The sequence below is a fragment of the Chenopodium quinoa genome, unplaced genomic scaffold (genome assembly GCF_001683475.1).
Source record: "Chenopodium quinoa cultivar QQ74 unplaced genomic scaffold, ASM168347v1, whole genome shotgun sequence".
Taxonomy (NCBI): Eukaryota; Viridiplantae; Streptophyta; class Magnoliopsida; order Caryophyllales; family Amaranthaceae; genus Chenopodium; species Chenopodium quinoa.
In genome coordinates, this window is record NW_018742966.1 from 452,189 (window position 1) to 467,861 (window position 15,673).

General features: G+C 37.4%; 2 protein-coding genes across 2 annotated transcripts; both read right to left on the reverse strand.

The window, feature by feature from the left end:
- Positions 1-3,098: 3,098 nt before the first annotated feature.
- Positions 3,099-4,431, reverse strand: LOC110728897. Its single transcript, XM_021908565.1, has 2 exons — positions 4,189-4,431; positions 3,099-4,104 (listed from the first exon to the last, which is right to left on the reverse strand). The coding sequence occupies exons 1-2, from the start codon at positions 4,318-4,320 to the stop codon at positions 3,724-3,726; spliced, it is 513 nt and encodes a 170-aa protein (XP_021764257.1). The 5' UTR covers positions 4,321-4,431; the 3' UTR covers positions 3,099-3,723.
- Positions 4,432-9,576: 5,145 nt separating this feature from the next.
- Positions 9,577-15,211, reverse strand: LOC110728951 (transcription factor UNE12-like). The gene is made up of 6 exons (XM_021908620.1): positions 14,724-15,211; positions 14,190-14,309; positions 13,754-13,819; positions 13,046-13,111; positions 12,400-12,477; positions 9,577-12,240 (listed from the first exon to the last, which is right to left on the reverse strand). The coding sequence occupies exons 1-6, from the start codon at positions 15,069-15,071 to the stop codon at positions 12,010-12,012; spliced, it is 909 nt and encodes a 302-aa protein (XP_021764312.1). The 5' UTR covers positions 15,072-15,211; the 3' UTR covers positions 9,577-12,009.
- Between the last annotated feature and the right edge of the window lie 462 nt (positions 15,212-15,673).

Below are 15,673 nucleotides of genomic sequence, written 5' to 3' on the forward strand. Positions count from 1 at the left end.
TTAGAAATGAACAATTTAGAAACAAACATAAATTGCATGCTGTACACATAATATACAAATTTGAACATATGTATACATATATATGCACACATATATGCACACAATCCAATTTGAACATATACTGTTTTGTATTTGTTCATTATATTTCACAATACTATACTTTATTTTTTTTTGGTTGATCATTTAATCAAAATTATGCATACATTCCAATATTAACAGTAACTTGTTTAAATTTTTATTATCGTCTCAGAAATAGAGGAAAATTATGTTTATTTTGAAATTAAACAGTAACTTGTTTAAATATGAGCAAATTTAAATAAATTTATGCTTATAATTCCAAAAAAAATAGTAATACTTACTTTGATTGTTCTGGAACTCTAGTATTTTCAATTTTTTTTCTAAAGCATCATCAAAAAGAAAAAATACCAAAAAATTAGGGTTTTGTTTCGCAATTTTCAATTAATTTTACACTAAACATGTAAAACATACTTACTCATTAGATTTTTGGTTTGTTGTTGTTGAAATTTGTCGAGATTGTGCAATTTCGTCTCTTATGTCGGACATTTTAGACAATTTTACTTGCTAATTGCATGTACGAAAATGGAGTAGAGAGAGAAAATGGAGGTTGAGTGAGAAATTGGAGAAAGAGGATGAGAAAGAAAAATGTGATTATTTGAATTATTTTTTTTAATTATATATATATATATGGGTGGGGTAGTGGGAAGTTACTGGAATGTGTGGGGGTAGTGGTACGGCGTCGTTTAGGGGGGGTGTAGGGATAAATGACTAAACTAGAGTCTAGCCATAAACAATTAAAGATTTTAGGGTCTTTTGAATAACAATATTATACAAATTAAATTAAATTGGGCCTATTACCCATAAGACCCAAAACCCAGATTATTAGGGTTATTCGAATTTATAGTACTGTATGAAACTAGGCTATGAACATGGATAAAATATCTACAATCAACCCACACGTAGAATATTCAGAGGTCATTTGGTTCACCTTGGGTAAATAGAATGGAATGAACAAAGGGAATGAAAAAGAGTGAAATGAAAATACCTAATATTTTCTATGTTGTTTGCTTTAAAAATAAAGGGAAACAATCTCATCAGCCCACCACCACACAACCACCCCTTGAAATTGAGATGCCTAATAAGCCCTAAGTTAATCCTCGATGCTGCAATAGGACCTTTATTCACAAGCTCAAATTTTAATTTACACCCTTAAATTTGTAACAATAACCAAACAAAAAAGTAGGATAATATGAGTCATAATGATCGTATTACAAAAAAGAAGATAATACAACACATGGAAATAAATAGCAGAAGAAGAAAAGTTAATCAAATGAAAACACTTCAGTTTCATTAAAATATTGCAAGGCTACAATGCTACATCTTCCATAGCCAAATTTTTAGTGCTCATGTTGGGTAAATACTTGACTCACGAGAACTTAGGAATGAACAATGCTTCTTCCTTTTCAGCTTTCTTTAGCCTAAGATTAGCGTTTGGAAACAAAAAAAATCTTGGTAAAGAGGTAGTTGATGATTCCAATAAATTTGTGACAAATAATTACAACACTTCTGTTATCGTTGATGATTTCAGAGAAAAAAAAGTGTGCAATGGAGCATCAGGATTATCTTTCTCCTTAGCCTTGCATTTAAAATGGAAAATACGGGATGTTGAAATGTATCCGGCTGCTAGGGGGCCAGTCTCCACAAGCTCAAAGTTTGACGATAAATGGTTGTTATACGTGTTTACAGCCATGATTGCATATTTCTTCCTTCTGTATTCAGGTCCTTTGTCAAAACCTTCGTCTTCAGAATCAGTATCAGATAATATTATCACACTGACCAAAGTTATCACTGATCATTAGATTAAGGGGCCGTTTGGTTGGGGGTATTCATCAAAGGGAAAGGGAATCAACCCCCCTAATTCCCTTTGTTGCTGTTTGTTAGTCGTTTTTTCCCATTCCCTTTACCCCCTCCATTACCCCAAATTCTTCTAAGTCCATTCCCCACCCCCTAGGTATTTCCATTCCCATTCCCCACCACCACCACACCACCACATCACCACCTTCTTATGTACCCACACCACTGGAAAACCCAACCACCTTCGCCCCCGACCCTCGCCGCCCCTCCCCCAACCCCGTTGCCCCGACCCTCGCCTCCTGTCCCCTCCCCCGCAAAAACAATCCCCTGGTTGTTGGTCGTCCTCCTACACCACTCGCTGACCTTGAAAATCTTCGTAGACCCTTCGTCGGAACATGCTGCCTATGTTCATACCTCCGTCAACCCTCGTCGGAGGTTGTTGCTCCTCCCAAATCGTTGCCCCTCTTTCAATTGATTGAAGTTCAATTTCGATTGAAAATCTTCATAGACCCCTCATCGGAACACGCTGCCCTTATTCGCACCTCCCTCAACCCTCGTCAGAGGTTGTCGCACCTCCCTCAACCCTCACCGGAGGTTGTCGCACCTCTCTCATTGGTTTTTACTTTCTTGGGTTTTTTCGGGGAAAAGTTTTTCGGGAGGTTTTGCGAGGGGCGGGGGCCGCGGGGCTGACCGGAGAAAGGAGGCGAGTGGTTTGGTGGCTGAAAACGTTGGAGAGCGAAGCTTTCAGGTGGTGGTGGGAATGGTGGGTTTCATTCCCTTTGTTTTCAAAACAAACAACATACAAAATTTTAGGTATTTTCATTCCATTCCTTGTCTTTCCCTTTGTTCATTCCATTCCGATTACCTCGTGTGAACCAAACGACCCCTAAATGTATATCAGCAGAGAATTAGTATCATGTTTTGTTATCCACTATACAATACAAGGTAATGTGGACGTTTTTCCAAAGTGAGCCAATTTTGGCAAATATTAACCAAAATGGTTGCGTGGCAAAAGTATTTACCAAACTAAGCTTCCAGGCTAAAACGCTGTCTCGGTCAGCGTTTTATGCCTGGGTTTTTTTTTTTTAAAAAAATCAACCTAAAAACGCTGTCTGGGACAACGTCTTTGTTGTTCACCTTTTTTTTTTAAATTTTTGTAATTGCCTTTTATTTATAAAAATGTTTTTAAAAAACAAAAACAGTTATACCAAAGACGCTGTCCAGACAGCGCTTTATGTACAAACTTCCTTGTACCTAAAACGCTGTCTCAGACAGCGTCTTATTTTCAACCTAAAACGCTGTCTGGGACAGCGTTTCTCTGCTGGTGTGCAAAACAGCAGCAGAATCAGCCTTTTGCCACTGATCTGCCACTTTCTTCTGCCCCCACCCACCACCCCCTGCTATGATTCTTGCCACCACAATCCACCAACAACCCCCACCATCGACCACCATCTGCCACCACTTTTGACCTCCAACAACACTTCAACCAGCTCCACCACCAACCCCAACCATTCAACAACCGTCGATAACCACCCACCACAACCAACAACACTAAAACCACCATGAACAACCACATTAACCACCACGGGCCATCCTTTCTTCCCCATTTTCGACTATGGATTCCAAATGTCTGTTGTTTAATGTACATTAGCCCTGAAGGATCTATTTTGACTGACATAAATCCGATTTGGATAAATAAGCAAACAAAACTTCAAAACACAAACAGATTCATTCAACCAGCATGTCTTATATTGATAATGCAATCGTTATATACAGCATTCCAGGAAAAAGGACAAAACAATGATACAATACGTTCACTACTCATCAATTTGGTGTAACCCTTCCCTAGCCTCACTGTCGTCCCTTCGTCTTGGACGACGCCGAGTGTAATGGTGAATGGTGGTGAATGGGTTCCGGCGCGGGGGGGGGGGGGGGAGTGAGCTGGCTGGACGATGCGTCCTCCTGGGTTCTGAAGGGTGCAGAACTGTGGAAGATGTACTCCTCTGCCTCTGTGTGCGACGTAGGATCACCTCCACTGCTACTCTGGCCGGGGTCGAACCGCGAATGGATGGAGTGACCATCATCACCATCCCGCTGTTGGATGAGATGACCGTGACCATGTCTGCGTAAGGAAGTCGCGGACATATCTCGCATCCGCTGGACCTGGGCTCTGGTGGGTCCGTCTGTAAGGGCGAGGGACAGTGCATCATACATCGCCACCATATCCGCCGCCTGTAGTAATCATCGATCAGTCAAGTACATGATATTTAAAAGAGTTAAAAAATGAGGATGATAAGTATAGTAAAAGAAACTCACATATCCGCTAATGACGTCATGTGCCGGGTGGTAATGGGTGAACGGTGGTGTGTAGCTGGGGTTGATGAAACGGCGTGTGATAAGCCTGTACCACACCATGTACGGATCGTCATGATCCATAACGCCCTGCATGGGATAACCCTGAACGACATGACCCAACCGCTGCTCCCATAGCTGAAGATACTGCCAATGCTCTAGTGCCCAGTTTGTCTCCGTCTTTCCCCGACGGTTAATGTGGTAAAAAAAAAATCAACCTAAAAACGCTGTCTGGGACAGCGTCTTTGATATAACATTTTTATAAATAAAAGGCAATTACAAAATTTTTTAAAAAAAAAGGTCAACAACAAAGACGCTGTCCTAGACAGCGTTTTTAGGTTGATTTTTTTTTAAAAAAAACTCAGGCATAAAACGCTGACCGAGTCAGCGTTTTATGCCTGGAATCTTAGTTTGGTAAATACTTTTGCCACACAACCATTTTGGTTAATATTTGCCAAAATTGGCTCACTTTGGAAAAACGTCCTAGTAATGTAATCAAACAATAACGGATTTTGTTGACCAATTGAAGCAAAAAAATACCGGGAATGACTACAGTGGCAGGTCTCAAGCTATAAGGGCAGGTACCTACATCAAGTTGATGTGATCAACACCCGACTTCCGTCAGATTAAGGACAAATCTGCATATCTATAACTCAATCAGCATGTAGTATACGAAACTAGTAAAAGAAGAGCAGTTACAAGGTTGAGAATAAATCATCATACCCCTCTGCAATGTATGTTCTAATCTCTTGGAGTTGGGAACACAAGGTTGGATAAAGATGCTCAACCCCTCTTCGAAATGACTTATCATAATCAGGATGATGAATATTGTGAGAGTAACAATAGAGACATCCAAGAGTATCAGCTTTCTCTGCAAAAAATGGTGTAACAAAGATGAGTATAATGTGAGTAATATCGTAATGGTAACGACAACCCTTGTAAAAATAAAAATAAACAACATCAAGACCGTAGAAAGTAGAAACCAACGGCAGTATAATTATGAATATGTAACCTGGTAGTAAGTGGGTTGGCCCCATGTCAATGTATTTGTGACAAGTAACAACACTTGTATTATCTTTGGTAATTTCAGAGAAAAAAGTGTGCACTGGAGCATCCTTCTCCTTAGCCTTGAAGTTAAAATGGAAAATAGGGGATGTTGACATGTATCCGGCTGCTAGGGGGCCAGTCTCCACAAGCTCATAGTTTAACGAACAACGGGTGTTACATATGTTGAGAGCCATGATTGCATATTTCTTCTTTATGGCTTCAAACCAAGAATTTAAGAAAACAAAGATTAGTACGTAGATGATATAGGCATTCTCTTTATTTGATAAAAAATTACCAGGAATTCTGGGAGGGAAGTGCAGTGGCAGTGGCAGGTCTCAAGTTGTAAGGGCAGGTACCAGGAATTCCGCAAATGGAATGTTGGGGAAAATACTTGTTGTCTAAACATAAACAAAAATCAATTTCACCGTAATTCATGAATCGATACCTAACCTGGAATCCAAAATTTGTTTGCCATTCAATTCATCTTTTTTTTTATCGATCCACCAGGCAACCGCTTCGCACGCACCTTGCGATTCAAACTGCTACTGCACCAACCTACCCTCATCACCTCCATCTTTGCCCTTCTCCTTCTCTCTCTTTTTTTTTTTTTTTTTTTTTTTTTTTTTTTTTTTTTTAAGAAAATTTTGAAGAAAGAAAGCGTAGCAAATCTATCGCTTCCTCCTCGTTATTTTCCCTTCAAACTATACTTTATCCTTTTTTTTTAAAAAAAAAATCATTAATTTGCCTAAGATTAAAATAATAATATAACAATAATAATCTAATCTAATATATATGTAAATAAAGTAGGCATTTTTCGAGAGCATTTAGCGCGCCACATAAAAAAAAAGTATTATTTTGTACAATGAAAAATTAGATTAATAATTTATTTTAGAATTAAAAAATTTACTCGCCACCTAAGCAAAAGTGACCAATAAGATTGAAGAATTTTGACATATAGGTATAAACAATGAATAGAGAATAATTTAAATTTAAATTATTTTTAAAAACCAATAACTATCTTCTCTAAAAAAAAAAAACAAAGTAATAATTATTTTTGTACATATATGGATGCAAATTTTTGATCGCAAATATCTTTAATCTCTCCCTAGAAAATATTGTAAAAGTTTGATTTTAATAATGTACTCATCGAAACGAATAAAACTAAATCTCATATAACTAACTTCCCATAATAGTATTTAATAAGGTTTTATAAACTTGTCATGTCATTTATGGTGGTGGCTTCTAGGGGTGAAACAAATTTGGTTTAAAATCAAACCGAACCGAAAACCGAACCGAATTAGGAATATGGTTCGGTTTTTTTCTTGAGTGGTTCGGTTTCGGTTTGTAAAATCAAGAAACCGAAATTGTATGGTTCGGTTTCGGTTTCGGGAAATGAGAAACCGAAACCGAACCGAATTTCGGCCCATACTATATAAGGCAAAAAAAAAACCCTAATCACTGTTCTCAGCCTCTCACTCTCTCCTCTTCTCTTTCCGCCCTTTCTCTCTCCTCTAATCCTCTTCTCTTTTCTCCATTTGTGAGCTTTCTCCCTCTCGGTTCTCTCTTTCTCCTTTCCTCTTCTTATCTTCTCCAATCTCTAGTTCTCTACTCTGTCCTTTCTCTCTCCTCTTCGATCTCTTCTCCACTTTCACTCTCTTCTCCTCTTCGACAGTACGACCAAGGAGGCAAGGACGACCACCTGGGCACCAGTGTTCACATTCTAAAGGTTTTCATGTCAAATTCGACCATGAAAACACTAGATCTAGTGTTTTCATGGTCAAATTTGACCTTTAAAACCCAAATTCGAGGTTTTTCGGTGGAATGTGAGGTATGTCCTCTTTTTCTTTCTTTTAATTTGGTTTGAGTTTTTTATTTTTATGGTGGTGTATGATTGAATTGTGGTGGTGGTAGGTAGTTTTGGGTGGGTTTCGGGTGGTCAGGATGGATGGTGGGTTTCTTCAGTTTTTGGTGGGTGGAGGGGTGGTTTTTGATGGATTCGGGTTGATGCATGATGAGTGGGTTTCGGGTGGTTTTTGATGGGTTAGGGTGGATGGCGGGTGGGTTTCGGGTGGTTTTGGGGGATGGGTGGTGAGTTTCGGTGGTTTTGGTAGGTTAGGGTGGGTGGTGGGTGGGTTTTAGGTGGTCAGGGTGATGGGTGGTAGGTGGGTATTGGTGGTGATAAGGTGGGATGGTAATAATTAATACCCTGGATTGGTTTGGTTTTGTTTGGTTCGGTTTTAATTGGTTTGGTTCGGTTCGGTTTTTTTTGCAAAATTTGATGTTCATGATGCTTGATAGGAAAATTCGGTGCGGTTTGGTTTTTTTTAAGAAAACCGAAATTTAGGTGGTTTGGTTCGGTTCGGTTTCAAAGAGAAAGTGGTGCGGTGTGGTTTGCAAAATCAAGAAACCGAAATATGGTGGTTCGGTTTCGGTTTGAGCCAAAAACCAAACCGAAAACCGAACTTTCACCCCTAGTGGCTTCCCATAATGAAGGAAGGGTGATATATGACAATAATATGTATTCTCTATGTGTTTTAATAATATTATGGAATATTGTAGTTATTAAATATTGGCTGTTGGCCCTAAACTTAAAATAATCTCCCCATAATATAATGTTGAACGATTTGCTAATATTGCTAAGGCTAAAATAAAATATTGCTTATGTGTAAAAATAAATTCTCATAGTATTGTCCACGTAAGATCAGACTTAATTAACTGTTTTTTTAAACATTGGTTTAGCTTAAAGCTACTAATGATAATAGCGGTTCTATTTGCAATATGCGGAATTCAATTAAGATACCATTCATTAGTAAAAATTTAAAACATTACTAACTAAACGACAAGCTCACCACACAAGGTAAGTGGAGGTAGTAAACACTATAAGTCAAAAGAGACCCGACTTTTTATTTAACAGGTCTCTTTAATATATTTCTAAAAAAATGATCCTTATAACCGCTAATGCCGCTGTTAGCAGTTTGAATATAAAGCCGCTAATGATATTGACAGTTTTCCAAACCAAAATAAAATAAAGAAAATTTTGTTTATAATTGATCTTACGTGAACGATATTTTAAGAATTTGTTTTATAGTTGATGCAAAATGAATATTAATTTTCATTTCAATAATATTAAGAAAAACTGTTCCATAATAAAAGCAGTCACACATATTCTTTATCAAAAGTTGATTAATAAAATTATAATTAAAAAATAAAATTAGTTGAGTTAAAGCATCTTAATTAATGTAGTGCATAATTTGGCATATTGAAATTTATACAACCCTAACTCCTCTAATCTGATGGAAAAAGGATCTAGCCATTACTATTTGTTCTCCTGTGGACAGAGTTACGTAGTTGAAGCATCCAACTTGATTTCATTTTTCTGATCTTACTGTTAATATTACAAAATATTGGTCAGTTTTGTATTCTTGATCTCCTACTTTCAGGTGAAGTTGATGTTCATAATTCGTAGTTGTTTGTGTACAAGTACTCATCATCCTCTATTTATAGCTTAACTATGCCCATTGAAAAAGTTGACACTTTGCATTCTTGGAGGGTTTTCCAACGTAATTACTATCATCCGATTATTGGCGCATTCTTCAACTGCAATTAGAAGGCACATTGCCAGGCGATTTCGTGGAAGTTGTATAGAAAGCATGTGCTTCAGGATCAATGAGAATTATATTTGAGGTTGATAATGGACCACATACACGACTGAAACATCATCAATTGATCAAACAATAAATCAACAAGGTTAGCCCAGCTTTTTACACCAGACAGCCCTGTGGAGTACATTTTTATGTATCCGGCTGCTAGGGGGGCAGTCTCCACAAGCTCAAAGTTTGACGAACAATGGTTGTTATGCCCGTTTACAGCCATTAGAAGGAGCTAGTAAGCAAGAACAACTAAATGATATAGTTGGGTGTAACATCCCGTATATAAGTTACATTCTTGGAAGCCTTAAGTTAGAGTGTTTGACTACAATGATCCCGGAAACACAAGTTTACCTACGTTCATGAATTGATGCTTGTCGAGACCTTTTATATTCAGTCGCCTCAATCAAGAAAACAAATCTCACTAGACGAGAGAGGGGGTATGACAAGAGTTTACAATAAGAATGCTAGTATCGTGTTTTGTTATCCACCATATATACAAATTGCAAAGAGGGGTATGATGATTTATTCTCAAGCTTGTAACTGCTCTTCTTTTACTAGTTTCAGATGATCGAATCTGATCGGGTGTGATTTTGACACCTCTGCTTTTAATTTCTAACATGATTAGCTAATCACTATCATACAATTATAATAGGAGGAAGCGGCCCAAGTTAATCTCCATGATAAACAAAAATGGTTTATTGTAATTTATACAACCCTAATTCCTCTTATCTGATGAAAAAGGGATCTAACCGTTACAATCTGTTCTCCTATCGGGTATAGAGTTACATACTTGAAGCGTCCAACTTGATTTTATTTGTTTGATCTTTCTTTTATCTATACACATGCTATAATATGTTGGTAATTTTTGTAATCTTGATCTACTATGAAGTTGATCTTCACAGTTCATAGTTGTTTGTGTACTTGTACTCATCATCCTCCAGCAGGGGTCGTGTCCACTTTGTGCCAAGTTTATAGCTTAACTATACCCATTGTTCAAATTGTCATGTAATCCAAGTTTGAAAAAGTTCATACTTTGTATTTCATTCATCTTCTAAGAGTTTTCCGATATAATCACCATCATACGATTATTGGCACGGCATTCTTCAACTACAATTAGTAAGCACATTGCCTGGCTTTTTCGTTGAAGTTGTAAAGAAAGCATGTGCTTCAACCCGAGAGGATCAAAGGGAAGTATACTTGAGGTGGCCAACGGACCAGATCACAGACTGGAACATCATCCAAGTCTCCAACAATCGATCAAACACAGATTAACAAGGTTAACTCAGTTAGCCCAGCTTTTTATGCGAGACAGCCCTGCTCCATACATCAGTCTAGCCCTGGTTTATAACATGGTTGTGGAGTATTTATTCATGTGACTTCACTCGAATAGATGCAGATTATACAATGTTTATATTTGGTTACATATATACACTGTCAAATATATGTTGTAGAGATGATATCCTGTGTTAGTCTTATAAACTTATTATGCTCTCTCGATTATTACCTATCAAGGCCAATTTCTTGGGCTGTGTAAGTTAATAACCATAACCTGCTTCACAAAGCACCCCCCAGGCCTTAGGCCGAACCCCTTCTCTCAAGTCACTGGTTCCCAATTTCAGCCTTAGGTCAGAAACAAGCTAGCTTGATGGGAGGGAAGTAGGGAGCTTACTCTACCAAAAGTACCCCATCATATGCGCACACATTGAGATCACTAAAAGACCTTAAGCAGCCACTTAGCCTCCCTCAAAAAACAATACTAGACTGGCTTGATACAAAGACAATAACCAACCAACCAGCTACCCTTACATAGGAAAGCAAATTATTAAACTCATAGTGTGTCTTAGCTGACTCGATTGTGGAAGCAAAGTGATCACACCACCCCTCAATATTATAGCGCTTCAAGTATGGGTTTGTGACTAGCTAGACTTAAAACAAAACCATTTCACACTGATTTATAGCAACACACTAAAACATATACTCCTTGATTTCAGAATACTAATGATAAACCATCTCATATCTAATCTAGCTCTGAGTAAGATGCTTTTGGTGGATGTTCCTTTTTCCTCAACCCCTCCAATAGCTTATAACCCTCACTCGCTCAGGCTCTCTAACTACTAGAGTGGCTGGAGATAAAAGTCATAAAACCCAACCACCCCACTTCACATAAGAAAACAAAAGAGTAAACTCATAGTGCTTAAGAAAGCGACTCGGGGGTATCCCCTAGTATGTACACCTACCTAGACTCCTTTCAAGAGAGGTTGGTAAGATAAATCAACAGCTACTTTGGCAGCAAAATATGACGACAAATGAAATACCCACCTAAGCTGCAAAGTAAGCAAATGGGTTCCCCCCAAACAAAAAAGAAAGGAAAAAAAAAAAAAAACTGATTCTACAGGCATATAATTATTCAGGGGATGGGGCTAAAAAGAGATCAAATTTGTCAGCTGACTTTATAAAACATAAGGCCAACCACCCTCCTAAATAAAGATCAAAACATAAAACATAATTAAATGATATGAATTGAACTATACAATAAAAGAAGCTATTCTGGACAACTAAACATTATCCTTTCTAAAATCTGCATCCTTTCCTGATAAGAAAAATACATAACATATTACAAAAGATATATGTACTCATCCATTCCTTTATCAAGGTCCCACCACCCACTAACAAAGAGGAAAAAAAAATTGACAACCCTCCACTAACATAATATTACATAAAGTGCTTTTGTCATCCACCACTAACTCTTCATCCCCACCATATTAGAATTCAAAATTCAGAAAATCAAGTTAAGCTTTGACGATTTTCCCCAATTTCTTGCCTTTACTTGAACTCAACAAAGACTAATGTTAGAGGTGTGCTTCCAATTTTTCAGCCATGATATTAGTCCCTATTTGTTGACAAAACTAATAAAAAAAAAGGTTGGGCACTATGGCATCTGACTTTGATATCAAATTCAAAGATGAGATGATTGAACTGATTTATGTGGAGAGGTTGGATTTCGACAGCTATATAGAGTAGGACCCAAGATCAGATTAGCGAGTTAAGATGAAGGAAACTGAGGAAAATCACCTTCTGATATGGAGATTTATGAAGGTGGGTTTGACTCGGGCTTCACAAGTGACCCTGCATCTGGCGGCTGAGTGTGGTAGATTGCGGATGCAAGTGAGATAGGCATGATGCAAAGTGCCTTGGATTGAAGGAATTGCATTGCGGCCCCAACATTCTCTTCCATGAGCTTTGCAACTTGTCTTTCAGTTCCGTCATTCGACCATTTTTCCCACACGGGTTGACCTCGCCCACCTTCCCCACCTTCTTCCTGTTGGGAAAATAAAGCGTACAAGAAAACGACGTTAATGGAATGTCTGAAACTATATCATGTGACCTGAGATGAGATATGTCAAACTATTGCCTTTTCGTTTTCTCGTACCAGAAACGATATAATATGACTGTTCTTTTAAGTTTTTTTTAATAATACCTCAACAGATGATATTGGCATGTCTGTAACGAGTGGCACCACTGCACCAGCTCCACCCAATCTACTCATGCTCAAAACCTGACAATCAATGGTTAATTATCAGCATTCATACTAACTTTAATTTAAAACAACTACACTAATATAATTGAGGGCAAGTGTCTCCTTGAAGTAAAGAGGAAAACAATCAATTTAAAAATAGCAGGACAGGTTACAATATAATAACAACAATCTAATTATAATCATTTAATTATAGTGTCTGGGACTCTGGGTTATAGATACTTATTAAATTGAGAGCCTAAATATAGGGAGTCATGATTGAGGGTCTAATGTAAGAATTATGGATAACTGTATCATGAAGTCATGATATAAAATGATGAAAGACCGTACTAGGATCATAGGGCATTATTTGCTCAATAATTTCGGGCTATTAGTATGGGTCCATGTGTCAATCGAATCAGCATAATGAATGGAGCAACTCACTGGATGCTAACTACTGGGGAAAAGAGACCAATATATTATTTTTGGATTAAAATTATGATGCTAGCATTATGCTAAGCAGCTGAATAAATCTTCCACCAGGAAGCAGCTGCTTCCATCATGAGACAAAGAATGAGCAAAACAAATCCCAACTCAAACATAAGGTTACCTTGACTTGCAACCTCAAGAATTTCACATAATCCACGATTTCATCAAGCATAGCAGCTCTGTCTGTCTGCAAAAACAAATGTAATGATGCACGGATTACAACCTGACATAAATGAACTCTTTTCAACGGTAAAAATGCAACTATATAGGTAGGACATTGAATTAGTAATGCTTGCAGGCATGGTATTTTTCAATGAATTGCAATATAGTGTAATATGCTGCCATTCAAAATGAAGGGTGGTGGAAACTCTGTTTGATGGAACTACATTAGATCAAACCCTTAATTTGCACCAATGTGAGACCTATGAACACGATGAAGGATGAAACTAGATTGGGAATATAAAGATCTTGAGAAGATTAGGGTGTAACCATTTGTAAAGGGCATAATTGCACCTAAACCCTTCTGTATTGTGATAATGTCCATGAAGCCACATAAAATGACCTTTAGACCTCAAAAGTGGTGTCATAGTAACAGAACTCGATTCCAATATATAACAACACAAGATGCTTATCACACGAGGAGTGTATTGTATCAAAGATTTGTAATTCCAAGATTATGTTACAGGTTCAACCAAATCAGCCAAACTATCTGCCATGTCTAAAAAAAAAAGCTAAGGCATACTTTATCTGCATATGACAAGGGGGAGACATCTTAGCACCAAACAGTCCGTGTTATTCTGGAGGGGGAAAAAAAAAAAAGCAAACTGACCTTGTTGACACTTGGAACAAGCTCTTGCAATGCCCTGATTCTTTCAGCAATTCGCTCTCTACGCAACTGTTCAGAAAGAAATTGAGGATGTCAGGCATAATTTTCATCTGAAGTGGTTCAAACATACAACACTTGATAACATCCCTGAATAATTTCTCTTATCCAAGACATAATTTGAGCCAGAAGCAAGATGAGCATTATATTCACAAAGTCTGTATATAACCAATTCGCTAGAACATAAACCGACATATGGAAGTCTAAGAAGATCCACATGAAATTCAAAGACGCAACCTCTTCTCTCCTATTGATGATGGAAGGAAGAGTTGCATTTAGACTCTCAAGTACATCAAAAACTATACCAATGAGATAAATTTGACAGATAGTCATGCTCATAACCAAAACTTCTTTTCTAACACCAACTTAACTGAAATCTTACCCTCTCAGCAATACTGTGTGGATCAGTAGCCTGTCCTCGCCTCGCTCGTACTCTCGGACGAACAGCAGGTTGATGCGGCGCCACGGGAACAGGATTCGACATTGGCTGGCCATGGTATACCTATAAAGTTCCACACCAAACACATACTCAACAACTCAACATAAAGATAGCAACTTTAATTAAACAATGTAAAGCTTCAGCCTTTGCTCACACCCTTCATTTAACTCAGCAACAATCATATGTTGTAACTTTACCCAATATCATATTCATTAATAATTCTTATCCATTATTTTCCACAAACCCATTTAATTAACACCCTTCTTCCCCAAAATTCAACCTCCAAACTCCCTAATCCAAAATTTAACACATACATAACATACACTGAATTTCTGATATATCAAAACTGTTACACAATTATACACTTTCAAACATAATTATACACTTTCAAACATGTATTATTCCAAAATTCAGCAAAAATATGGAATAAAAAGAACAAGAAAATATATATTTATAAAAATAAAATTAAAAACTTACATTCTTATGAGCAGAATTAGCAGAAGTATCAACAAGATGATGTTGAGGGTCATCACGAAAACGCTTATTAGCACTACTAGAACCCTCGTCATGTTTCATAAACCCAGAATTGGGCTTACCAGCCTGGTCCAAGCTCAAGCCCAACGGAAAAACGGATGGCCCATGAAACCCACCTGGGCCGGAGCTTAATTGGAGCATCATCGGAGCTCCGGGGCCCAAATTCACATCAGTTCCCGCCAAATTAGGGTCACCGGCGGCAGCGGCGGCGGCAGCTGCGGCGGCGTAAGTCTGCATCTCAAGAAGCTGTTCGAGGAAATCTTGGTTAGGAGTATCTGGGTTGTTCGCCATTGAAGAAGAAGATGAAGAAAGCAAGAATTTTGAAGAAGAAAGAATGAAGGGAAAGAGTGTTTGGGTTCTTTTTGTTAAGTAGTAGTAAGAGAGAGAAAGAAGAAAAGAAAAAAAAAAAAAAAGAAATGATGAATTTTTGGGTGTTTGGTAGACTTTTTTTTATTTATTTTTTAAATATGGTTATTAAAATAAAAAAGTGGGGTTTTTTTTTAAAAATAATTTTATTTTTGGGCGGCTGTAAAGAAATAAAAATGGGGGGAGAAATAATTATGATAATTGTATAAATATATAATAACGTGTTGTTTTGGAGTTGTTTAGGATTATCTAACTTTGTTTAGGTCTTAATCATGGGATGGATGATAGAGTTTAGGAGCACTAATTGAATTATGCCATGTCATATTTTGTAGGGTTGTATGAACTAATTAAACCTTTGAGGATGAATCTAGTCCGTTGATAAAGCTTAAAACTGTTGTACTTTATTTGTCTCTAAAAGTTATTCTTATTTAGACGGTGATTGTCTAATAAAACATGTTAAAACAAGATAAATTTGTAGAAACGGACCAGATATAGAGTATTTTTTGTACTACCTAATACTTGATAGT

Bases quoted from the DNA above. Each gene is read 5' to 3' on its own strand.
- LOC110728897 (XM_021908565.1), bottom strand. From the start codon at position 4,320: ATGCAGGGCGTTATGGATCATGACGATCCGTACATGGTGTGGTACAGG. The intron at 4,105-4,188 runs GTGAGTTTCTTT...TGATTACTACAG, and splicing joins ATGACGTCATTAGCGGATAT to GCGGCGGATATGGTGGCGAT.
- LOC110728951 (XM_021908620.1), bottom strand. From the start codon at position 15,071: ATGGCGAACAACCCAGATACTCCTAACCAAGATTTCCTCGAACAGCTT. The intron at 14,310-14,723 runs GTAAGTTTTTAA...GGAACTTTATAG, and splicing joins CTAATTCTGCTCATAAGAAT to GTATACCATGGCCAGCCAAT. The intron at 12,241-12,399 runs GTATTATTAAAA...TTTTCCCAACAG, and splicing joins TGCCAATATCATCTGTTGAG to GAAGAAGGTGGGGAAGGTGG.